This window comes from Kryptolebias marmoratus, linkage group LG20 (assembly GCF_001649575.2).
Source record: "Kryptolebias marmoratus isolate JLee-2015 linkage group LG20, ASM164957v2, whole genome shotgun sequence".
NCBI classification, from domain to species: domain Eukaryota; kingdom Metazoa; phylum Chordata; class Actinopteri; order Cyprinodontiformes; family Rivulidae; genus Kryptolebias; species Kryptolebias marmoratus.
The window spans coordinates 13468373-13493662 of NC_051449.1; the positions used below are offsets into that span (position 1 = coordinate 13468373).

Here is a 25290-nt window from a genome sequence, read left to right on the forward strand (position 1 = left end):
ATAATAAAGGTAAGCACTTTTTGTTGCGGCCAAGCATTAGTAACAAAAGAAGAAGACAAAAACAATCATTTTTAATCGTGTAAACTGTGTCTCACTTCCAGGAGCTCTGATGCGAGCTTACAGCCAGCTGTATCAGCTGTTCCACCTGCTATCAATCACAGCTTGTTATCGTCTCACCAGGAGCGGCAAGCTGCGCGTCAGAGAAAGGTCAGCGTGACTCCAGCTCGTCTCCAGATTTCAAGCTCGCAGCAGTTTTTCCACTCCATTAATTTTACCGCTTTCAAAGAATTTACGAATGTTGCTTTAAATGCTCTAAATAATAATCAGCATTTTATTGGGCTTCCCAGCCACAATGTTACACTGTGCAGCATTACTGTGGCCAAAATGCACCTTTATGGACACACAAGAAACTCAAGCCTTGTTTTTTAAGATGTGGTGGGTGCTATTCTGCAAAAGAAACTCTCTCCCTCAGGCATGTTTAGGAAATGAGATATCTTTTAGAACAAGACACAGCCAGGAGGATGGTGGAGAGAGAAGATGAGGTTTCTCTGAAGTTTCTGTTTCCACTCTGCACTGCATGTGATACAGTCACTGTTACAAAGTAAAAAAAAAAACCTTTCTACAGTCTGAGAAATTGCAAATAAAAGAAAAGTTACATTTGTTAACAAAAAAGGTAGCAGGTTAGTGAGCCACTTTCAGGTTTAAAAGAAGACAGAAGCATTTACCTGGTGATGCAGGGCTGGAGGGATTTGATTCAGTCTCTTTTGTTACAGTCTCCTCTTCCTCTGCATGTTCACTTGGAGCTTGGGTTCCCTCCTCGTCTCCGGTCCCCACCAGGTAGTTCCAAGGCTTCCAAATGGACTTAACAATCTTAGAGATCACCTAAAGCAAAAAGTAAACAGTTAGCACCTGAGCAAAACTGCTTCAGATTAGACATTAGGTTGTCCTAGTTGAGCCTTTGAAGTTTAAACCAACCTTTTTCTCAGCTGGAGTCGGGTGAACCGGAGGTCGGAGAAACTCCTCCGAGTCGGGCCCAGGCTCCTGCAGTTCTCTCCAGTCGAAGGAGGTGTGTCCTGGGATCAGCTGGAGGGTAACGAATGACGCCGATGACTCTGAGGACCAGGGGTCTGTGGCTTCAGATGATTATAACATCAGTAACTGTTCATCCAGTTTGGAAAACTCTTTAGACTTCAGCATAAGACTTACAAACGCCGTGAGGGGACTCCTCTTCTTCAAGGTCAACCATTCCTGTCCAGCTGGAAGGGGAAACGTCACTGCCTTCTGAGGATGCTGCAGGAATTTGCAATAAACATCAGACTTGCAATCAATAGTAATTCATTTCTACAGGGGCCGGTGCGTTTTCCACTTGACAAACTGGTTTAAGACACCATAACTGAGCCAGTGTTAGATGAATGTAAAACCTGTGAGCGTGGTGGTTTGCTGTGTAGTCAGATTGGAGCTGTCGGTCGCTGCAGACTCAGCATCACTCAAGCCTGTGAGATAGCTCCAGGGCTTCCACTGGGAGGTGTAAATCTCCGAGCCTGTATCCTTCACTTTACCTAAGGAACGAATTAAAGAGATGTTTGCGCTCGTAAATCCCTGAAATGTCTAAAATCTTGATTTGTTTTAAATTGTTTGCAAACAACAGATTGCTGTACTGACAACTGAAAATCTTGGTATTTAACGTTCCTTGTCTTTGTTCTCTCTCTCTCTCTCTATCTCTCTCTCACACACACACAAAGCGCCTGTCAATCCAGCAGGTTCTTGGATACATGATTAGAAATGAGTGTTGCCATAGCTACAACAGCAGCAATGACTTTTATTGTCATTTTTACTGCATTAACACCCAACAACGCTTCAGTCAGAAGTGAGATGGAAGATTTAAACATTTGTTCACTCATTTCATTAGTCACATCGGATTTTCTTTTCGTTGATATAAAACAGTATTACAAAATTATAGCCAGTAGTTGTTCTCCTGTGGGATGCTGGTGTAGATTCTCATGTCCCAAACACAAAAACAACTGGACTTCTATTCGGCTACAGAACAGAAGTCCAGTTGTTTTTGTGTTTAACCTTTTTTGGGATTCTCCTATGGGATGATACCTCTGTAGCAGTAAGCGTCATATAAAGCTGTAGTGTTGTCAGCGGTGGTGTTGGGCGTGACGGTGTGGACTCCCGGCTGGCTTCCTCCACATTCTGGACGAGGCCAGGCCACTGGGTAGCGGACGCTGCCGTCAGACAGCCATCCCGGGGCGCAGCTGTCCAGGCCGGCCCTCCACGCCAAATAAAGCTGTCCCACAGTGGCCAACTGGCCTCCGAGGGACACGCAGCGGTCTGAGGCTGAAGACAGCGACAGCCTGCCTGGGACCGAGGAGTGGAACACCTCACCTGGAGGACAAACATTTCAGACAGAAAATCATCTACACACAGAAGATGAAAACCCCGTTTTAGACACGTTGATTCAATAAATATACACTTGGATTCTGAAGGTAGCAGCACAGAAACACTGCTAACAGCTTGTTTATACCTCTGTCACTTCAGTCTGTGGCACTCAGGCTGAAGGTCAACCATTTAAAAAGCTTTATTATATATATATAAAAAACCAACTAAAAGAACTCTGTGTTCATCCAGTTCTTTCGATGATAGTTTTACAAATATGAATGCATCAATGATTGTGAATAAGACTGCTTGTGAGTCTGTATAATAGTAAATATACATAATTTGGCAGAAATATACAATCCATCCCAGTATGTATCTAAAACTCATCAGGTACTCACTACCTGGTACATACATTGTACTTATCAGGCATGTACTTGGTACTTACAGGACATATACCTGGTACTCATTGGGCATGTACATGGTACTTAAAGGGCACATACCTACCTGGTATTTACAGGGTACATATCTGCTACTCTTTAGGTACATGTACAAAATGTGGATGGAGCGGTAGAGGTGCACAATACAGCCCGGTACTTACCAGGTACTGAGTACTGAGCTGCATTATGTGCTGCTAACTTTAAATTTGATTATTAATGGTTTTTTAGGCTGCATCTGGACTGCTATATCCAGATTTTGTTGCAAAACCTGCAACAATAATAAAGATATAATCTATTTAAATTGCAATTTCTTACAAAAACTTTTTAAAAAATGTGTAACAGGGTTTAATTTTGTATGTATCTTAGTTAAAACACTAAGGAGCCTCAGGTCAGTGACTCTGAGACAAAACTAAACTGAGCCAGGGTGCATTTTTCAAAATGACATGTCACATAATGAAAATTTTTTATTTTTATTTTAGTGTTTTCAAGATACTTTTAACAACAATGGAGCTGTGAGACATGTAGGGATATCAGTTTTTGGTGCTAGAAATAAAAACAACTCCTTAAGACACTGCTGGTTGGTGTTTTTTACTGGGTTTATTTGGAAAGAGAGAAAAAAAAAGAAAGATTTAAAAAATATCCCCACACTATTTCTTTTATGCTACAGCAGAATATGATGCAAGTATCAGTATGAAAGCCAAAAGCGGTGACACTGATGTGTTTTATGTTTGTGTGTGTGTGGGTGTGTGTGTGTGTGTACCATCCAGTTCTTTAGCAAAACAGTACACATCAAACATCTCTTTCGGGTCTCTCTTCCCATAATTTCTCACTCCAGCTGAATACTCCTTGTGTCCATAGCAACCGAGCTCTGGCGACTGGAGCGAATAACTGTGGACAGAAACATGTGGAAGACCAAAATAAGTCTTATCTGCTATATATATATATGAACAACATAAATGTCTCGTGAGCATTTTTCCACAATAAGTTGATCTCACCTCATAAAGCAAAGTGCGTTTTTGCTAAGATTTTTAAATGTCAGCTAAATAAATAAATAAATAACTTCTTGTTTGCCCTCACTTCAAAAGTGCACAGAATTTAAATAATTTAGGAAACAAGAGCGCTAATAGTAGCACATTCCCCAAGTGGATGATGGGGCAAAAAAGAGAGAGAAGAAACAGGTCAAATAAAGAAAATGTCCTCTATGTTGGAAATTAGCAGACTTATTTATAGGAAATAACAGCTTTCAGAGTAGAACAATAACTAGGAGGGAGGGGAAGAGATGTTCAGCTGTAATTTCAGGTTAGGGCAGAAATCCTGCAGGCGAAAGTGAGCAAATCTTCTTACGGTCGCACCGTCATTTCACAAACATTTTCCTGGCGGGGCTTTCCAGTCTCGCAGACTGAGCTGAAGACTCATGCAATTCACACCTTCACACATTCTCGTGCCACATCTCCATTTTCTTACGCAGTGAAAAACAAATTTACAGGTAATCACACTGCAGCGTGGAAACTGGCGCCTAATCCCAGAACTCCCTGCAGACAGGACAGAGTAGCGCTCAGCAACATAAAGTTTTCACACCACTAAGGAAGAAAAGGAGAAATATCAACCATAAACGATGGCTGGTTCATTCATTCAGTGTCTGGCACCAGAATTATTGACGCTCCAGCATCAGTGTCAATACTTGAGGATCCTGAGGTTTGTTTTAATTTGCAGTTTTGTGGAAGAACAATCAAAGTGTTGCCCTCAAGGTTCACAGAGAAACTGACTGATTCAAGAGCAATATTATGGGTTTGGGTCTAACTCTTGGTTGAAAAATTAAATTAAAGTGACCTCCAAAGTTAGATCAATCCGTAAAGATTCTGAAAAGAGCGATTTATTATTGCCCGCTTCGATGCTTTGAAAGTTTCTTCAAGGTTTCTGCTGCTGCACAAAAACACAAATGCAAAATAACCTGAGAAATGAGAGTTTCTTTTATTTTTCTTGCTTTTCAAAGGGTGCAGACCGAAATACCTTTGGACACAAACTAATGATCCTAAAACCAATTAAAGAAACAAATCAAAGTATATCTTTAGGTGCAGAATCTGTTCGCAAGAGATGAGGTTTTCATACCAAAAGCCTCCTGGTTTTTGTTTTTGGTCTGAACATTTACCAATTACATTTAAGCAAGCTTCAGTTGCTTCTAGGTTCAAAACAAAAACTCACTTTATTTGTATGGATTACACAGGCCTGCAGCAGGGACACATGGAGCAGGGATACGTCGAATGAAAGAATTGATATCTTTAATTCTTTCTCCACTGATGGCACCAATAATCTCATAACATCAGGTTAAAACAATCAATCAGTTTCTCAGGTTTCATGTGAGAGATTTCTGCTCTCATATTTATCAGATTGACAGACCAGTTTGTAAAATCTCATTTGATTTTAGTGCTTGATTTAAATAAATGAATAGGAACCACAGGCTCTTATCATTCGAAATTAGGCGTAAATAGGTGTAATCATTGGTTGCGGTCCAAACAACTCAATGAGTGCGTGACACGAAGGTACGAAGAAGTGATCGAGCCCTCACCGGACAGTCTGATCATTCAACCATCCGGCTGAACAGCTGGAAAACCCGTCATGGTACGCTGCCCACAGCTGGGCCGGCGACGCAATCTCAGCCGAGGTTTCCTCGCAGGCACGCTGGGCGTCGGCGAAGGAGAGGGCATAACGGGCCTCAGGCGCCTGGTAGTGAAACACCACCCCTACACACACACAACGACATGTAAGAAAAATGTACACACAAACAAAGTTGTGGCCTGAAATAGTTGAATTAATCTCTGTTTCAGATTCTGAATAAATTTTGCTGAAAAACAAATAAAGAATGATCACTTATTCAGCCCAAACACGTAAATTAAAATAATTACACAATTATTTAAGTGTAAAACAAGGAAACAAAAAAAATACACATGCACAGACAGCATAAATATACATTAATTAAACCAGTCAGTATGATGTTTATGTAATAATGTTTAATTAAATGGAGCTAAAAGGGGTTGGCTGTGCTTTAAAAGCTGCCATTATCTGCTGTATATTAACACATGAAAACTGCACTGAAAAAAGAAGACAACAAAAATGGATTCATTAACTAAGAGGAATATTTTACAGCCTCTTGTATAAATGCAGCATCAGTTTAATTGTTTTCTCTCATTAGAGGTTGCTGCACTTACCGGAGACCACCAGGGGCACGGTGTCTCGCTCGTAGTGGTTGCCCATGGCGACCTGACAGCGGTAAGTGCCTGAGTCGTCAGTGCGGAGACCGGAGATCTCCATGGTGGCATTCAGAGGGCTGGCAGAGTATCCTGGCAGCATAACGCGGCCGCTGAAAGCCTTATTCACCTTGATTACATCACCTTTGGCACAAACAGAGAGCTTTCTTCAATCCAAATGTCTGCTGGCATGCTGCAGGATTTATGAGCAGCAGCTAAACTTTATAATAGTCCAATAAAACATAAAAAACATCAGCTCTGTTTGTTTCCTATCAGTGATTTGTTTTCATAACTGTGAAAAGTTAGAACAATTGCACTTTTTTAAAACCCGAAAGACTTTTTCACTTTTCTCAGTGGCTGAACACAAAACACCAGTATTGTTTTCATTCTGTTTGTTAAATACTCCCAGTGATGGTCAAAAAGGTGCATGTTGGGAAAACTGGAGAGTCTAAATTGATCTTTGCTCTTTGTCCAGGATGTAATTCTGTAATCCTCCCCATCACCTGATAAAAGCTGTAATAGACCCCAAACATCCATTTCACTCACACTACTGCCTTCATTTATCACAAATATTTACACTAATATCGGCCCTGCTTTCAGGTTTCATTTTGAAAGGTGGATGATTATATAATTACCTATGTCTCTATGTGTGTTTGTCTGTTTGTTAGCAAAATATCTCACGAACCACTGGTTGCATTTGAATGAAATTCTCCTAAACTAATCATTGGATGTGCATCTACAACAAACTTTTGGAGTCAACTTGATTAAAATTGGCCAACACAGCCAATCAATCTTTATAGATATTTTATGGACATAGTTTTATAGATATTGAGCTAAACTTTGGCGTAGTAGTAGTCGAGAGTTATCCCCATCACTCACTCCGAGTACTAACAAATCGCACAATTTTGTTGTCTAAAACTCTGTCATGCAAAGAAGGATACTTTTTAATTCCTTAAGCAAATGTGACTCGGTCATGTTGTCCAACTGTATTTTTTTTCTTTCCTCTTGTGGATTTTCAGAGCTTTAAAAAGAAAACAATGTTCCTGAAAGCTGCCAATCCTGTAAAGTTTTGCAGATGTGGTGACTTTACCCTTCCCTTTTCCAACCCAGGTAATTTTACACATTTAGAAGTACGATGAACTTTTGAGTTGAACTGATTTATACTGCAGTGTTAAACTGTCAGTCTGAGCATCGCCAGTGTCCGTTTACCTATAAAGCACATTTTAAACCACACAGATTGAACCAAAGTGCTGTACAATAAATAAAGCAAAACAAAAAATGATGGAAACGCATCACTTCAGTAAAACAATAACTAAGCAGATCAGATTAGATATGTTGTGTTTTTGTTTTTGTTTCACCTTTTGCAGAAAGTACAATCTGCTCCAGAGGAGTCCCTTGGCCTCCTGCTGGTGGTCTGCTGTGGGTCCACAGGAGGTGTGGAGGCTGGGCGGAGGAGCTGGTCTGGAGGGTGAAGACACAGGGGAGGACAACTTTGCCGGCGAGCGTCTGTTGGACTGTAGGATGGCTGATCCTACGCATGTTCACCACGGAGGAGGCTGCAGCGAAAGAGGACAGAAAAAAACTGATTATGACATGTGAAAAAGAAGAAAATTAATAAAATGGCATATTTTTTATAACTGTTGGTCATTTTTTTCTATTTCGATCATTTGAATTTCTATTAAAATAATTTACAACAAGTACATTTATAGGGTAAAAACATAAAGCTTGAAAATTAATTACCCAATGACTGTATGGCAACAGTGTTGATATATGATGATAATGAAAAAAAAATATTTCTCATTCATGTTTAAACTCGTTCTTTTTGTGTGTGTTTTTAAAAATCAGCACATAGATACACTCAGAGAGCAAACATTAGGAGTTGGAGAATCTGCCTGTTACAAAGATTGTGCAAAAACCTAAAGAGAAAAATGTCAGGTTAAACAAAAGATGGAGGTCAATCATCTGTCATCATAATAATGTCAGCTGAGACATAAATACGTTTAATTTTTTTATTATTATATTTCAGTCATGGCTATTATCAATCTATATTAATATATTGTCAACTAAAGATTGTTTGAAAGGTGCCTCTGCCCTAAAAAGCACAATTTAAGCTATAAACTGTATAAGAAATGTAAAGAGAACTAAAGGTTAAAAATAAATAAATAAATAAATAAATATAGGCACCATGGTAACCACATGCCTGTCTGTAATTCCCTGACTGCCAAGTTAATGAGAGGCAGACAGAAACAGACTGAAAAGTAAGCCTCAAACAGCTGCTGTGCAAAAACTATTAAAGCTTATCTTAAAAAAATTTTTTAAGTGTGAACAGCAGAAGACTGGTGGTCACACATGTGAATTTTTATGTTTTTTTTTTTGTTTTATGTAGGAGATATGATAAGTGAAAAATAAAATCTTCACTTTTACTTTCGAAGAGTATATTTTGAGCTAAAATATGACTGTCTGAATGTTTGGGTATAGACTGTCTGCATTCTGGGGGATTTGAAAGAAAAAACTAAGTCCTACAGCGGTGAGAGACACACTGTGTGAAAGAAGACAAGAATCCCTACGCTGTGATGTATAATTTGTATACAAACCAAATGTGAAAACTACCCCTGCTCTGTCACATACTGAAATCTGTGAAAAGCAGAAACAATTAGTTAAAGTACTTCCAACACAAAAAAGGACAATAAAACCTGTCTTTTATATACATAAAAGCCTTATTTGGAATAACGCACAAAGTGGAATCAAATCCCACACAGACACTTCCATTTGCATTCAGATAGGATGGCTTTCAGAGTCTGAACCACCCCCCACCACCACTCCGGCCCCAGGGGCGTCTCTGTGAGCTGCAGACGCTCCTGTTAGCTCTCCACAAATCACACGTAATCACAGAAATCACAAAAACAGAGGAAGAACGACTGTCAGAGAAAACCAGCGAGCTGCGCCGATGGAGGACAAGAGTTAGTCTAAGATGTTGTATCTACCAGCAGACGCTGAGACAGTCTGCATGACAAGCTGCAGCATTGAAGCAGAAAAATAGACTAAAAGGATAAAAACAAAACAGGCAGTGTTGTAAAAAGTAAGGTTAGGACCCATCTGTTCCTTTGCTCACAATAATAATAACTGGCCTGTAAACAAACAGGAGTCCAGCACAAAATAACCAACATACTGTAAAATAATAACTAAACATCAATATGATATTTAAAAGACACAAATAATCTTTCTTTACAAACATTTCTTTAACACAAAAACTGTTTAAAGTGTGAACATTTTGCAAATATTTCAACTATGTGCTGTTCATTCCAGCGCTGGGTAAACTATGCTGATGTCCAGGAAGTTAGAGAGATATTTTTAGCACAAAAATGTTTTTATTTTCTTACAAAATTTCAGTTTTTCTTCTGCTATTTTAACAACAGTTTTTGTCCAACAGCAGCGTCTCTCTCCATGTTTACATACCAGAAAAGCTACAGCTCTATTGAGTGTGTTTTGGGATTTTTTTTTTAAATAGCTCATTATTGTTCTTTGTAGCAATGCTTTCCTCTAGCTGTTTCTTTTTAGCACTTTTTTCTTTCTTTTTTCAAGTTTTTCAGATATGTTGCTACCAACGAATGAAGACGTACTGAGTTGTTTTTTTTCTCACTTTTAATATTTTGTATTCTGAGTTATATTTTAAAATCCTTTGTTTTACATTTGTTTATATTACAAACTGTATTCTCCATTCCTCCCATGTTTTTGTACTTTGTTGTGTGCAGGCGTGCAGTGATAAATTTAATACAAACTTGAAAGATAAATGATTGTTTCTATTTTCACCTTTTGTCCTCAGACAAAAACAGACAAAAAAACTCATTTAATGTGGAGAAATGATGCTATCTGGTAAAGCAATGATTAAATTTTACACATAAGAGAGGCAGGTTGAATGAAGAACGCTGCTGACCACTGTCATGCATGCAGATTGCAGTAAAAGTCATTAAAGACAGGAACTTATTTCCACTGCAGGCAATCGGGAGGCTGCATGAAGAAACCCAAACCTGACAAAATAAAAATCTGAAACCTGCAACTTTGAGAGCTTTTGTTTCACTATCATGAATTTCAAACACAGCTGAGTTAGAACAGATGTTTGACTAAACATGAATAAATGGCTTTGGAGGGCCTCCAGCTCAGACAACCTGAGCTTGTCTGCACTCATCACAGCATTTATATATTAATACAGACACATTTTTTTAACTGTGTGTGTGGAAATATTGATGTGTGAACTGATTAATTAATCTGATCCAGTTGCTTTGCCGTCATTGCAACACGAAGCACCTTGAACCCATTCGTCCTCACCTTTGTTTATCACACACAACATGCGAACACCAGCTGTGACGGCAGTTATTTCTATTCGTCTGAACCTGCTTATGATGTTCTGCAGGCTCGGATGGAGGGAGGAACTACACTGCACAGGGAGAAGACTCACCTGACCCTGAAGAGAGCAGCTGCAGCAGCAGCAGCAGCGTGAGAGCAGAAAGGACCTGCCTCCCAGCTGCACTCGGACTTAGCGCCATCCTCCACCTGCTGAGAGACGAGAGAGGAAACAGACAGGATGAGACAAGGCTGGGAGCAACAGAGAGACAAGAAGAGATCATCCTTTCTCTTCATAAGATGTTAGCTTAAAACTCTGGTATAAACGTCGGCGGGCAATATGCATTCCTTCAAGGAATGCTAGGCCTTTTATAAATTTAATGTATTCAACAAAAGTGCTGTATATTTACAGAAGTTCAGCTCATCGTAAAATAACTTTTCCTCACATTTTAAGGGATTTTCTCACAACCATTCTTACAGCCCACACATTACTACAAGCTCTCAATCAATAAAATAATTACTGTTGTACCTCCAAAACACTCTGAACACTGACGAGCCGGTGTCTGGTAAGTGCAGAGCCATTTTCTTTAATTGGATGAAAGATACTGCATCATAAAAAGACATCAATGAAGTTTGTACTCGGTGGTTTACAGGCAGTGAACTAAAACACAACATTATGTCTGTGTGGGGCTGTAAAATGTTGACATCCAGTCAAACACACTTTTGATCTCCTCCTAAAGATGGAAGGGTTCAGTGTTGGATAGGCTGGGGTTTCTTTTTTAGATTTTAAAGAAACTATCAGGAAGTAATTACTGGATGTACATCTACATCTAACTAAATTTTCAAGCCAACCCAATTCAAGATGACTGCCACAGCCGACAGACCTTACAAAATAAAAAAAAAGGTTATAACTCAGTCAGGTTTACAGATATGGAGTTAAAACTTGATGTGATAGTAGCTGAGAGTCATTCAAAACACATACTCTGATTGGACATCTCTAAATACTGAGTGAGATCGCACATAATGTTATGTTCAAAGTTAGTCCAAAACAGTTGTTACACCCTCCATTTTTAGTTTCAAACTCTGGCATGAAAGGTGGTGGGTGACATGCCGTCCTTCGGGGAATGCTAGGCCTCTAATTCAGAAATGTCTTTGTCTGCTTTATTGTGTTCACCTGACTTTCTTACTCAAAAGTTACCAAAAAGACTGGCTAACTTTTACTGTACTGCAGTGAAAAGTAACGCTGCTGCATGCCGGCTGCGCGACATGAAGAAAAATAAAAAATAAAAAATTCTACCACACATCAAAAAGGAGCTGCTGACTTTGCCAGAGGACTTGGCTCGATGCCTGAAGCGTTCCAGTTCAGTGGAGAGACGCCTGAGACAGGGCCTGTTTCAAGCGGAGATGAAAAAAAGAGCGTGTGGACCGAAGAAAACAAGTCTGTTTTATTGTGCTGATCTCAAAAACGGAAGCAGGTAACACAAACAAATACAAATTATTATTTCTCTTGGAGATACTTTTACCTTTTTGACTGCTCAGGTAGAGCTAGAGGAACTTCCAGTAGTTAAAGCAGAAATTTGTGTCTGAAATGCAGTTACATAAACTAAATAATTCATTCAAGAAGGGCCTTTTTGCTTTCACCAAGGTAACAGCAGCTAATGCCAACAGCATCCCTCTTGGATGGAAAGAAGATTATGCAACAGCAGCTCAACGCTTTTTAAATTACAAGAATAATGGTGGCTCTCTTTCCTAACCATGTGAACACTCAGTAAAGCCTTCAAGCTCTGTGGAACCGGAGTGTGTGAGTCAAAGAGAAGCAATCCTCTGCCAAACCATACAGTCATTAAATAACAGTTTGTTGTTGAGGTTAAAAGTGGGCAGCCTCATAGAGATGGAGATTCTGGTGTGCTTAAGGCACAGCCATGCCACAAACTTTGGGGAATTCCATTTCTAAAGGTGGGTCAGGACCCTGTGATGGGCTGTGACAGATTGGGGTCGAACCATTGGACTCTTTGCTTGCAGAGAACCTGCACCATTGGTTGATCTGATTGGCTGGCTGACAAGTGATTTCTAAAGAGGTTCATAACACCAAGGGGTTTACCCCAGTGTGCCAGCAGGGAGGCATTAAAGTTCTGGATCTGCAATCCTGGGACCCACCAGCAACTATCCACACCCATTGCATACAGAGTTTCGCTTACAGACATCTCCATGGACAATCAATGGACAACAGTCATAAAAAGAAAAGAAAATTAAAAATCAACTAATGAAAATCAGTCAATAAATCAAGCAATTCCTGTCTTTCTCAATGAGACTTCTGCACCTGTCCACACATAATTTGGTCCACTCCATCTGTGTGTTTTGGGTCATTATCTTGTTGGAGGACCCATAACCTACAACTGAGACCAAGCTTTCAGATTCAAGATACCCAAAGCAGCCACCTGCATGTTTCACTGTAGGTACGCTGATTTTTTTCTGTTTGTTTAATTGTTGTGAACATAGAGCTGATGGGAACTGTTGCCAAAAAGCTCCAGCTTTTTCCTCATCTGTCCAAAGGACATTATTTCAGAAACTTTGTGGCTTGTCAATATGATTTTGGCAAATTTTTGTCTTGCTCTTTTATGATTTGGTGTCCTCCTCAGTCCACTTTTGTTCAAAAAGCAACTGATGGTGTGATCCGACACTGATGACCCTCGGCCTTTGAGTTCACATCTCATCTTTTTTGAAGCTGTTTTGGGGTCTTTGGTTCCCGTTCATATTATCCGTCTCTGCAATTTATCATAAATTTTCCTCTTGCAGCCACATTCAGGGAGATTGTCTCCAGTCCTGTGGACCTTAAACCTCTGAATAATCTGAGCAGCTGTAGTCAGAGGAGATAGTTTTATATATTATGTTTATCATTATTTGTGTTTCTAAGCTCCTGAGACAACTCTCTCCTCAGCTTTCTGTGCTCCATGTTCAGTGTGTTACACACCATGATAGGAAACAGTACTGGGATTAGTTTTCGTCCTTTAAATCAGCAGACTGACTGATTACAAGACTGAAGACACCTGAGATGCTGATTACAGGACACATCTTTAACATGTCTCTATGGTCAAATTATCATCACCATTGTTTTTGTCAAGGTCAGTTTCATTAGTTGTTTTTTTAAATAATTCTGTTGAACCAAAATTCAAAAGCAATGTCTGATTTCCATTAGTTGGGGTTTAAGTCATTTTTTCTTATTATTAATTTTGTCAGTTTCTAGTTATCTCAGTGACCACTGTGGGTTTTTCTTCTTATAGAAAGGGTACAAACAAATTTATCTCCATCTGTGTTACACACAACTCTGTATGCTCATCGACAGCAGCCATTCAAAGTTTTACCGGAGGGGATTTACGGCATGCAGCGCGCTGGTCATGCAACCACACCAGCAGCATACTAACCAGCACCGTCTTTTGTTCCGGACGAGACATCAGATGTTGTGAACGCCTCCCTCTAAACGGCCCCCGTTCAACCCAGTTGTGTCTCAAAGAAAAAAGAACCAGAAATCTCTAAAATGCTTCAGTGGACTTCAATGCAGATGTCCATCTGACACATTTTCCCGATGTTGCCTGAATGGGGATGCATTCTTGGCTCATTGTGAAAGCGAGCAAACAGAGAGACAGAGATGTAAAAGGAGCTAACGGACGAGGCTGGCAGACCTACATTTTGCTTGGGCACTAAGCTGTCACTTTGTTAAAACCAACTGGCCTCATGGTCATCGTGATGCAGGAACGATGGGCCCCGCGGCCCACATCTTCCTCATGACTGCAGGTGGAGGGAAAAACGAGGGAACAGAAGTTATCCTGTCAGCTACCGATGAGTACAGGATAATTCATTACTGTGATCACAACATAATACACATGTAAGAGTGATCAGAGTTAATATGAAGAAGCCAAGTTACAACATGTTGATTTAGGATGAACTCAAACACATATGGTCTGCTGTAACAGTAAAACAGCAGCTGTAAAGTCCAAGAAAACACACACACACATAAAAAACATACCCATTATAGCTCAAAGCAACCACAGGAAAAATCAGTTTCTGATTGTTGGCTCTTTTTATCCTACGCAAAAGTATTTTTATGTTTGAGTTCAGGCTGCTTTATCTGTCCGGCTCAAGCTTAACTATAAAATTAAGTTGATATATGAGGTGTGTGTAACATTTTTTCAGTCTGGCCAGCCTGAATAAAACAGTGTGTCCTTTGTCTTAATATTTTCATATTTGCATTCCTGGAAATAATGTACTTCAGCAGCAGTTCATTAGTTTAAAGTCTAACAAAATCATCTTCACAACCAGGCCAGCCCACATGTTTTAGAAGTTAGAAGTTTGGAGACATAAAAGTTAAATTGTCCCGATTTATTTTGTAAAATCCAAGCCAACCTTGCAGAACCAAACCTAATTTCCTCCCAAAGTCTCTTCAGAGTCATTGGGTGCACAAAATGTAAGAACATAAACACGTGTGCCTCGAGCCACCAGACAGTTTCATCTGGACTTTTTTTTTTTTGTCATGTAAACTCAAATTTACAGACGCAGAATTTCTTTGCACAACATGATGGATGATGCTGCTTTTCCTTGTTTGACTGAGTGGGAGGCTTACCATTCTGATTAAATATACTTCTGTCTATTAGAGTTAAAATGTTTTCTTTAAAGCATTTCTTTTAGTTTGTAGAAACCTCTGTGTGTAACAGGAGGCTTCATGCTCTTACAGAAGTTTAATAAATATAAAGTGGTGAGTTCATTAGGCTGTGCGTTTCACACAGAAGTATTTATTTGTCAAAGATGTAAAATAAATGTGCTAACTTTACAGGACATATCTGCAGATCTTACACAGTTAACATAAACACAAGGTTTGAGTAAACTGACGGTCTTATTTTCAGCATATTCATTAAAAAGACACATTTTATAATAAAAAGGAAACAAACTTTCTTAATCTTTTGCAGCTCAGCAATTTAATTAAAACATAAAGAAAATAAATTTCATTAAGAGCACAATTTTCTAGTTTTATCATAATTGCATTTTGACGTTTTCTGTGCAAATATTTAGACAGTCAACACACCAATTAGATGTAGGCTATGATTCTAATTGTGTTGCTATTTTTCATATTTATGAAGTAATCTTTAATAACTGATAAACTTTTTTTTTTACTGCAGATAATATGACTTGTCGCTGCTTTAATGTAAACACTGAAACTGTTTCATTATCAGGTCACAAAGGAACCTGCAGAAAATAAGAAGCTATTTTAAAGTGATTTGTTGCAAACCGAGTGGCGAGAGGTCCACTAGATATGAGCTGCTCATGAAAACATACAGCAAAGAAAACGAGCACTTAAATGTTGACATGGTGAAATAAAACATTTTCTTGTCTTGTGCGATCCTATTAGTTCATTTTGACCCACCAAAAATGAGAAAATGAAACTTTAAAACACCCAAATTTTATTTTAGAGCTTTTTGTTTTTAGGCTAAAGAGAGTTTCAGCTCCTGCTGCCTTTAGGAGTTAAAGTTGTGATTTTGACAGGAAGTTTAAAAAGAAAAAGAAAAAAGAATATGACAAGAAAAACAGCTTGAATCAAACAAAAAAAAGCCTACTGAAAAACAGACAAAAAGACAGAAACAGAACAAGTCTTAGCGGGGGGGGGGGTTCGTCTGGTACTTCCTCTCATTTCCTTCTTTAATCATATCTCACAAAACTATTACCTGAAGAGAGCAGCAGCGTGAACAGCAGAATAACAGCTCCAGATAAGTGACAGACAAAGTGGTGAGGGGAGGAAGATGAAGGAGGATGACTCAAAGGAAGGTCATCTTATCAACATTTTTAAAATAATAACTCTGCCATGATGAAAGCTCTTCAGAAAGGCTGCAGCACCAGCTCTCTACATCTCCTTAATTTGCTTTTTAGTATTAAAGAAAAAAAGACTGCAGGTGTTGAATTTGTGGCTGAAATTTGAGATTTATTATTGCTGCTCATATCAAAACAAGGACACAGAAAAAAAATCCTTATGTATCAGTCAGTGAGTAAATAGCACAAAAGAATCAGAGAACCACAACTACAGGAGAGTGTTGCTAAAGAAACGAAAGACGACCATTCCTTGAAGGAATCCATATCACCTCCCACCTTTCAGGCCTTTAAAGTCATCTGTTATGTCTTTGGACATTTTTTAAATTTGGTTTTATGTTTTCTTTTACATATCTTTATTTTAATTGATTATATTGCTTTTATTTTAGCACATTTATGGTTGATTCAGACTCTCTGCTAGTTTTAAATTTGATAATGAAAAATGACAGCTGTAGTCGTTTCAGTCAAATCTGTGTTTTGAACAAACTCCTGGATTACTTCAAAATGTCACGCTCAGTGTTGTGAGTTACTCTCAGCTACTACCACATAAAATTTTAGCTCAACATCTGTGAAATGGACTGGGTTACAGCCATTTTTGTGTTTTCTTATGCTGATTAGCTGTGGTGGCCATCTTGAATTTGATTGATTCTAAAAGTTAATCAGTTGTAGATGTACATCCAATTACTGCTTTCTGAAAGTTTTATTAAAATTCATCCAGTGTTTTTTTGCTAACAGACAAACAGGATTAATTCTAACAGATAATCTCAAAGTTTTAGACAAAGATGTCACACACTGAGTAAAACTGAGAAATGTTGGAGTTGTAGCTGGTTTGATCAAACCTTTAAAATAACAATATCTGACTTAATCTGTTAACACTCAGTATGTGTTGAGGGTGACTCTCAGCTACAACCACACTAAATGTGAGCGTAATATCCATAAAGTTAACTTGGTTTTAGCTATTTTGAAGTTTGCTAAGATCAGTTGGCTGTGGCAGCCATGTTGAACTGTGTTGACTCCGAAAGTTAATCAGTTATAAATGTACATCCAATAATTACTATTTAAGAGTTTAAATAGAATCTGCCCAGTAGTTCATGAGATATTTTGCTAACAAACAAATAAAGTTGACTGGTGGGATATCAGTTAGGGATGACTCTCAGCTACTTTCACACCAAACATTCAATCAATATCTCTAAAACCGATTGGGTTATAGCCATTTTTGTGTTTTCTAAGGACAGTGAAATCAGGTATTCTCTTCATGCACACAAACACAGATAGTCTGTGTTCAGTGTGCCAGCTCGGTGACTAATCACACTCAAAGCAACTAATGACTCATGCGGTTCTGGCCCAGGATTTAGATGGAGAGGTTCAGACTCCGTCCTCTCACAGGGACACCATTGATCTCGCTGGACACAGAGACAGAGACAGAGGGGGGACGTTCTGAGCACCGAGGTAAACTCCGGTTAGTTGTGTGCAGCGTAGTGAGGAGAAAGACACAACTTAGATCCGCAAACACACACAGTTTCTTTCTCGTGACTTTAGTTTGGACACAAACAACTTTAGTGGTATTTTGTCGACCAATCAGGTAGAAAACCCACAGAAGGTACCCAAGAGGAAATGACGTTTTATAATAAATACGTGAGAAAGACTGACAGTTTTCATAACAGCCATCTGTTTCCTTCTTTCCTGCGGCGTTATTAAGCTGCTGCAGAGCTGCACTCAGCAGACCCGCAACAGATGATTTCTGCTCCCCTTTCTCTCCAAACTCTTCATTTTCTGCCTCTTTCTGGCGCCGCCATATGTGTTGCTTTTGTTGAGCGTGCGTGTGTAGTTTTGAACATGTAACACTTTGTATACTTTAGCCAACCAAAAAAGAAAAAGGGAAAACATTTTCAGTGCTTTTAGTTAACGCACAAAGAGGATGCAATTTTTTAGCGTGCCCATGAATGTGTGAGAACAGAGCAGCATCACATAACTTTCAGAAGAATTTAAGCCTCAGTGGAGTTAATCAGTCCCTGTTTCTGTAATTAATTAAAAAAAATCAAATTAAAATCCAAGTTTTATTTTTTTAACTAACACCTTATTTACGGAAAAGAAATAATGAGAGGGAAACCTAAATAATTAGAAGCCTAGCATACATTGAAGGAATGCATTTTGCCCGCTGCCTTTCAAGCCTGTTAAATTACCCTATGTTGACAAATAACTCTGTTATTTCAAATCCTGTTAATAAAGTTTGTGCTCAGAGTATGTGTTTGGAATCACTCTCAGCTACTGCCATACCAAATTTTAGCTTAATATCTGTAAAATGGACTGAGTTTGAGCCCTTCTTGTGTTTTTTAAGATCCCTTAGCTGTGACAACCATCTTAAATTGAGGTAACTCCAAAAGTTAATCAGTTGTAGATGTATGTCCAGTGAAACATTTTCTGAAAATTTCATCATAATTTGCCAAGTGGTTCATGAGATATTTTGCTAACAGATAGACTGAGATGACTGTAACAGCTAATGCCAACATTTTAAGAAAATATATTGTGCAGTGTGTATTGTCCGACTATGTTTTGGGGTGAAGGTCATCTACTACCACACCAAGCTTTAACTGAATATTTGTATTTTTAAACTCTAGCCATTTTTGTGTTTGTTAAGATCAATTAGCTGTGGCAACCATCTTGAATTGGGTTAACTAAAAAACATAATCCGCTGTAGATGTACATCCAGTAATTACTTTAGGAGATTTTTTTTTTAAATGTGTCCAGCGGTTCAGGAGAAATTTTGCTAACAGACACATAAGAAACACACACGCACACAAGCAAATGCATTATCCCCCCACCCTTTTGGCAGCAGGCAATAATACTGTTTTCTCCTCTCTGACTGAAGGTCTCTAAAAGATAAATAATGAGTCAGATTTTGCCCTTAGAGCCCTGAGGACTCTTTGTTTGTGACATTTGAATCCCTCCAATCAACATAAGTAACTGATTAATCTGGCATTGGAGCACAAAACAGCAGTTTCTCGACAGAATGAATGCAGTGAGAGGACTAGCAATTAGCCGCTCTGCACCATGGGAGGGACTGAAAATGTTATCAAGTGGATTTATTGGTCTCTTTTGATTGTTCAGTGAAAATCAATTCTCCTCCTCCGTCAAATTGGTTAAAGTGGATTCAGTGTCTGACTGAAAATTAAAACAGAGCCCTGAACCTGGCTTCCAAACATAATATGTTGTAACAAAATATAATAATTTGCATCTAAAAATTTGATTGGTTGCAAGTGTGTATCAAGACTTTTGTTGCCTAGGTAACCCTGCTGCGTTGAAAGCCCAGATGGAAATGTGTTGTCAGTCAGCAGCATCCTTGAATCCTCTTGATGGGTGCATCACTTCAAGGATAAGATCAATTCAACTTAACTTCATGCCTCCAACATCCTTTTTTAATTTCTCTTTTCTGGAGATGAAACAAGATGAAATCTAAGTAAATGACTGGAAGTGTGAGCTTTAAGTGCTTTTGCTTTATTGTTTAATGAATAATTTAAGGGACAGAAGTCAGATTCTAGCAGCTTTTAGCATGGTGTCTGCTGCAGTAGCTAATTCGGCAGAGGTCACAGGTCACGATCCTTGAGGTTACCTCTTGGAAACAAAGCCAATAAAGGATCAGATGCGCGAGGCACAGCAATTACATTAAACATATGGTTCCACCCACTCACTCTCTGCATCAGTGGAGCAGCCAGACATGGGCCCAAATAAATTTCATTTTTGGCAGAACAATGAAAGAAGGTAAGAAACGTGTGCAGCGGTGAAACAAAACGGAAAAACTAACACAACCAGAAATGTGCTGGCTAAACTTCATCCAAGAATTCCTCATGTTTAACGTTCGGCATCTGCTCCTCCTAAAATCAGCAGCTACAAATTAATAAAAGGGGACGTCTCAAACGTTTAAAAAAAACAGAAGCACAGTTACTGCTGAACATGCAGAAAGTAGGTTTTTTTTTGTAATCCCTGCTTTGCAGAGGCTGATCTGGAGCAGCCTGAAGGAACTCCTTTCTCATCCAAGTGTGAACCCAAACATTTGTCTTCCACCAGACCTTCGAGGAGAGCCCCGGGCCAAAGACAAAGAAAAAGACTTGCTTCTTTGTGTGGGTGAGCTGTTCAGACGTGGTCTCATCTATGCTTCTAATGATTGGCCTGGTGGGCCGCTTTAGTCCCTCCCCGGCTTTAGACTGAAGTAGACTGATGGACTGATGCATCCAATCCCCTCTGGGTTTTGACAGCGGGGTTTCTATACACCAAAGTGAGAGGGAGGCTGAGTTTCAGAATAAATGTCCATCAAGCAGCTGAAAACAATAACTATTCACTTATTTCTCTGTTTGACAAACGGTGGCAAGTAGTATTAGCAGAGGATGAGATTTGGGAGCTGTCCAGTGCTGAAAGCAGAAATTATTATTTTTATTATTATTCCAGTAGCTGTGGAAGCAGTGTTAGTCCAAAATGTTTTCCCCTTTAGGCTGTAAATGTACCGCAAAGTTCAATAAGGTTGTAAAATTTGCACTTTCGCTCACCGTCTGGTTCACAGTTGGTTCTGCAGGACAAATAAATGAATCTCTGTGCTGTACAACACTATTTGTTCCATTCATCAGTGAACCAAACAAAATAATTTCATTTTAAAGGCGCCATGCTCACAAAGCAACGAGTATGCAGCTCTCTCAAAGGTGAAGCTTATTTTGATCATAACTTGGCTGCTATAAGTGAGCACTGCTACTCATTTGCATTTATATAGCCCCATTCTAGTAGCTATTAACGCTGTATTAGGGGAGAAATAGAACCCATAATCACATAAGTGACATATTAAAGCAGGCACTTTCTTACTGGGGAAGAATATCAAACCCTAACTCAGAATTACCTTTGCTGGAAATATTCTCCCTTTTTTCAAGCTAAGTGGAAATATCAGCATGTTTGCAAGCAGTATGGCTAAACTATCTTATTTAAATTACCAACAAATTATTATATTTCTTAGTAAATATTGAAAAAAGACCACTTCTATATCCTTCAGCGAATGATGGCCACTCATCATTCAAAAATATTCATTTTATTATGTCAAATGTACAACCTTCAATTCCAAAAGGTTGGAACATTGTTTAAAATATAAATAAAACCAGAATGCATGATTTGCAAATCTTGCAAACCCATATTTTATTTGCAATAAAACATAGTAAACACAGCAATCGCTTCAACTAAGAAATTGTATAATTTCTTGGAGAAAATAAGTTCCTTTTGCATTTGATGGCAGCAACACATCTCAAAAAGGTTGGGCCAGGGGCAACAAAAAGCTGTAAAAGTAAGTGGTAGGAAAAAGGAACAGCTGGAGGAGTATTTCTCAACTAATTAAGTTATTTGACAACAAGTTAGTAAAAGGACTGGATATAAAAGAGCATTTTAGAGAGGCTGAATCTCTCAGAAGCAAATATGGACAGACAATATTATCAAAAGATTTCACGAATCTGGAGAAGTCTCTGAGCTCAAAAGACGAAGCTGAAAGTCAATATTGGATGCTGTGATCTTCAGGCCCTTAGGAGCTGCTGCATTAAAAACAGGTCTGATTCTGTTCCAGACATCACTGGATGGACTCAGGAACACTTCAACAAATCACTGTCTGTAAACACAGTTCACTGCCACCCACAAATGCATGTTAAATCTCTATCATCCAAGATAGAAGAAGCCAGATGTGAGCACCATCCAGAAACACTGTTGTTTTCTCTGAGCCAAAGCTAATTTAGAGGTACTGTTCTGTGGTCAGATCAAAATCAAGTCAAAATTTGAAATTATTATTTTTGGAAACTATGGATACCACATCACTGCCTCTCTGATGGTATAGGGGTGCATTTGTGCCTAAGGCATTTTCAGATTACACATCTATAAAGGCACCATCAATGCACAAAGGTATATACAGGTTTTAGAACGGCATATGCTCCCATCCAGCAAAAAAAAAAAAATCCACCAAAGAAGATCCAGCGCTGTTGAACAGCTAGAATCCTACATCAGACATAACTGAGATGCATTCAATGTTTTGCTCATTAACTGATCTTCTGATTTACATCTTGTTCCAGGTCAAGCTGTCACCAGTAGGCCAAAAATCATTAACTCGCTTTATCTATTTATAAAATCAGAAAAAGCAGCGAAAAGCCTCATTGCGTTGCTCGTTGTCTCCAGAAAAACTAAAGCTGTTCCCTTTGTGACATTCAAAACAAGGGCAAGTAGCAAAACTTTATGATAAAATATCCAAAGGCCAGGGTTTGTGGTTGTTTTTGATGAATAAAGATCTAAAATAGTTTTTCATATTTCTTCTGATGAATGATTAATCATCCTCTAAATAACATGTCCTCCATCTTAAAAGGATTTAACACACTGTTCTTATCTTCCACTGATGCAAATTGACTCCAGGCGGCCCAGCACCAGACGTGACAAACCAAACTGAAGTGAGCAGCACCGTACAGAGAGGCAGCTGAAATCGGCTTGTACTCGATTTTAGAGGCAGACCCCTTTTCTCTTCGCCACAACTCTGGACTCTGATCCTTTTTTGCCCGTGTGAGTGCACTCACCTACAAACCCACGTTAACACACACACGCAGCCTGCTGTATGCGTGCCAGGACTCGTGGAAGCTCACGCTCACGCCGAGACCTGGGCAGAATGAAAAATGCATTCTGCTGCAAACTTTCAGCTTGGCCTCTCTGCCTCATTCCTTCATGCTCCTGAGCTCCTCCGCTTGTGTCTCCCGTGGTTAACCTGGTCTTGTTTTATGCCACTAACACTCAGCTGGTGGTGGGCGTACTAACAAGGCAGGGGAAGAAACGACTTGGACTCCTCCACTTTGAAGTGGCTAATGGAAACAGAATGGGCTTCATTGGGCAACAGGGGCCCTCATATTCTCAGACAATACAGCTCATTTGTCAAGGTGACCCAAACTGTTCTCCTCTTTCACTGTGATTAATACATGCCAGTGTTTGTTTACAGAGCAACAACAAAAGACCCACAAAGAGCTCGCCTCCTGCTCAGCACATTAAAATCAGTCATTTTGTCATCACCCGCTCACTTTTTGTGTCAATTTTTGTACATAATCCAGCTTTGATTCCTTGCCCAGGTGACAGCTCTGAAGGTGGATCAATAGCACGTGTGACTTTTCAACACATGCACACCAAATGGCTCTGATTTACATAACAGATTTGACAAACACCTGTTCAGGTGTACAGATCTGCTTCCACAGCAAAAATGGAAGAAAAACGTGCTTACATTTCTGCAAAGGGAGATTAAACCTGAAGACATGCCCCTCACGAGATGAGAGCCAGAAAGGTTGGTGAGGTGATGATTTATGCACGAGCCTACATGTGTCATAAATATAAACCAATATTAAAAGCTTTGACCTGTAAATAATTAAAGGCATCCCAAACAGGAGGGTTTTATTTTTTTTTCTTTTCAGAATGGAAACACGTTGCCTGTTTTACAGCCTTTAATTTGATGCAAATCAGAAACCTCATGGATGCAGAATGTGAGGGGGGAAAAAAACATCCATAATCAGTAGTTTCTGTTTGAATTGAGTGCATTTTTCCCTCCGTTTTGCAGCCAATGCATTAAACTGCCCAGAATGATATTGGAGCAGATGAGCAGTGTCACGCGCTTCCGACCACCCGACTGCTTGAGAAATGACACACTGACCAAATGACTGATTTCAGGATGCCTGCGAGCGGAGAATAATGTTTTGTGTATATTTTTTTCTTCGCCCCTCTCTCTTACCGTGTCAGAGACAAGATGCAGGCGCAGTCCTCGGGAATGTCAGAGAAAAAGCTCAAAGCTCCCGGAGGGTGCAGAGACGACAAAACGAGGGGTGAAACAGCACTTTGCAGAGGCAGGAAAACCGGCTGAAGTGTGTGCGCACCAGCAGCAGGGCTCCAAGGTTCTTTTCTTTCTTTCTTTCTTTTTCTGGACTCTTCACTCTTTCCTCAACATCCTCTGAGCGGCGGCTTATGCCATCCCTCCACACACGCACACACAGATACCTGTCAAATCAGAAAGGGTGCACACACACAAAGAGAGACACCCCACCGCCACACACGTACACACACACATACACACACGCACTCAGTGAGAGAGACAGCAAGGTGCTCCGTCCGTCCCCCTCCGCACCAGCAGGGAGAGAGGCAGCATCGGTCTGAACAAAGAGGCAGACGCAGCGCCCCCATTCAAGGAGGTGATGGGAGGGGAGAGTGGGGGTGAAAGAGAGAGAGAGAAAGAGACAGATAGGGGGTTGGGGGGAACTTTATGAGACCATAATCCGATTCCTGCGTAAACCTCCAACCCTGATCTGGTGTCTGTGCGCAAAACTGGGAATTAAAGATGAAATCATTTGAACCCCCTGCTGATGCTCGTGCAACTTCCTCTCTTTTCCACACATTTTTCCCCCCATCAGAGACACAACTTGGGCAGTCACATGTCACCCTCCAGGCCCTTCGTTTTAACCAGGAAAGCTGTTTCTGTGTAACTGTGAAGAGACGTTTGGCTGTTGCTGAGCAGATTTATGTGCGCCCCAAAGCCCAGCTGCCACAGATGCGTCTCCAAATCCGCCGACCTCTCCCTGCTGCAGCGGGGTCAACTCGAACCCAACTGGTAAATTCAATTCAGTACAAAGGAAAAAAAACGTGTTTATTGCTTATGTGAAGCATCGGTTCTGAGCACAGGTCCAGCTGCTACACTGATTTCTGTCAGAGATAAAGTGAGAAGTGAAGCAGACTCCTCTTTGTTATTCATCAGGTCTCCAGTTTCTCAGATGGTTTTGAATTATGCATTCTGCCCTGTGAAACTGAGGGCTGGAGATTTGGAATCATAATAAGGCAACTAATCATGGAAATTTCCAAAACTCAGAGGTCTTTATCAGCTCTAAGCTGCTTCATGCCGTCATGTTCAGGACAGTTGAAAAGTTTTATTAAGTTGATGTTTCAGAAAGTACATTTTTAAACTGATAAAAAGTCAGGGCTCATTTCAGGCTACTTTTGATATACTATCT

At 39.7% G+C, this 25290-nt stretch overlaps 1 protein-coding gene across 2 annotated transcripts in view; it reads right to left on the reverse strand.

Moving 5' to 3' along the window:
• Positions 1 to 24441, reverse strand: part of LOC108239503 (neurocan core protein) — a 45364-nt gene extending 20923 nt beyond the window's left edge. Inside the window, exons 1-11 of one of the 2 annotated variants that reach the window (XM_017422244.3) lie at positions 24024 to 24441; positions 10518 to 10612; positions 7420 to 7617; positions 6023 to 6205; positions 5383 to 5557; positions 3577 to 3704; positions 2104 to 2388; positions 1422 to 1559; positions 1207 to 1290; positions 976 to 1133; positions 726 to 882 (exon numbers count right to left, since the gene is read on the reverse strand). In XM_017422244.3, coding sequence (XP_017277733.1) covers positions 726 to 882; positions 976 to 1133; positions 1207 to 1290; positions 1422 to 1559; positions 2104 to 2388; positions 3577 to 3704; positions 5383 to 5557; positions 6023 to 6205; positions 7420 to 7617; positions 10518 to 10605 — 1594 coding nt within the window. In that variant the 5' untranslated portion in view covers positions 10606 to 10612; positions 24024 to 24441. Of the gene's footprint in view, positions 1 to 725; positions 883 to 975; positions 1134 to 1206; positions 1291 to 1421; positions 1560 to 2103; positions 2389 to 3576; positions 3705 to 5382; positions 5558 to 6022; positions 6206 to 7419; positions 7618 to 10517; positions 10616 to 24023 lie in introns of both variants that reach the window. The other variant, XM_017422243.3, reaches the window with a different exon arrangement.
• Between the last annotated feature and the right edge of the window lie 849 nt (positions 24442 to 25290).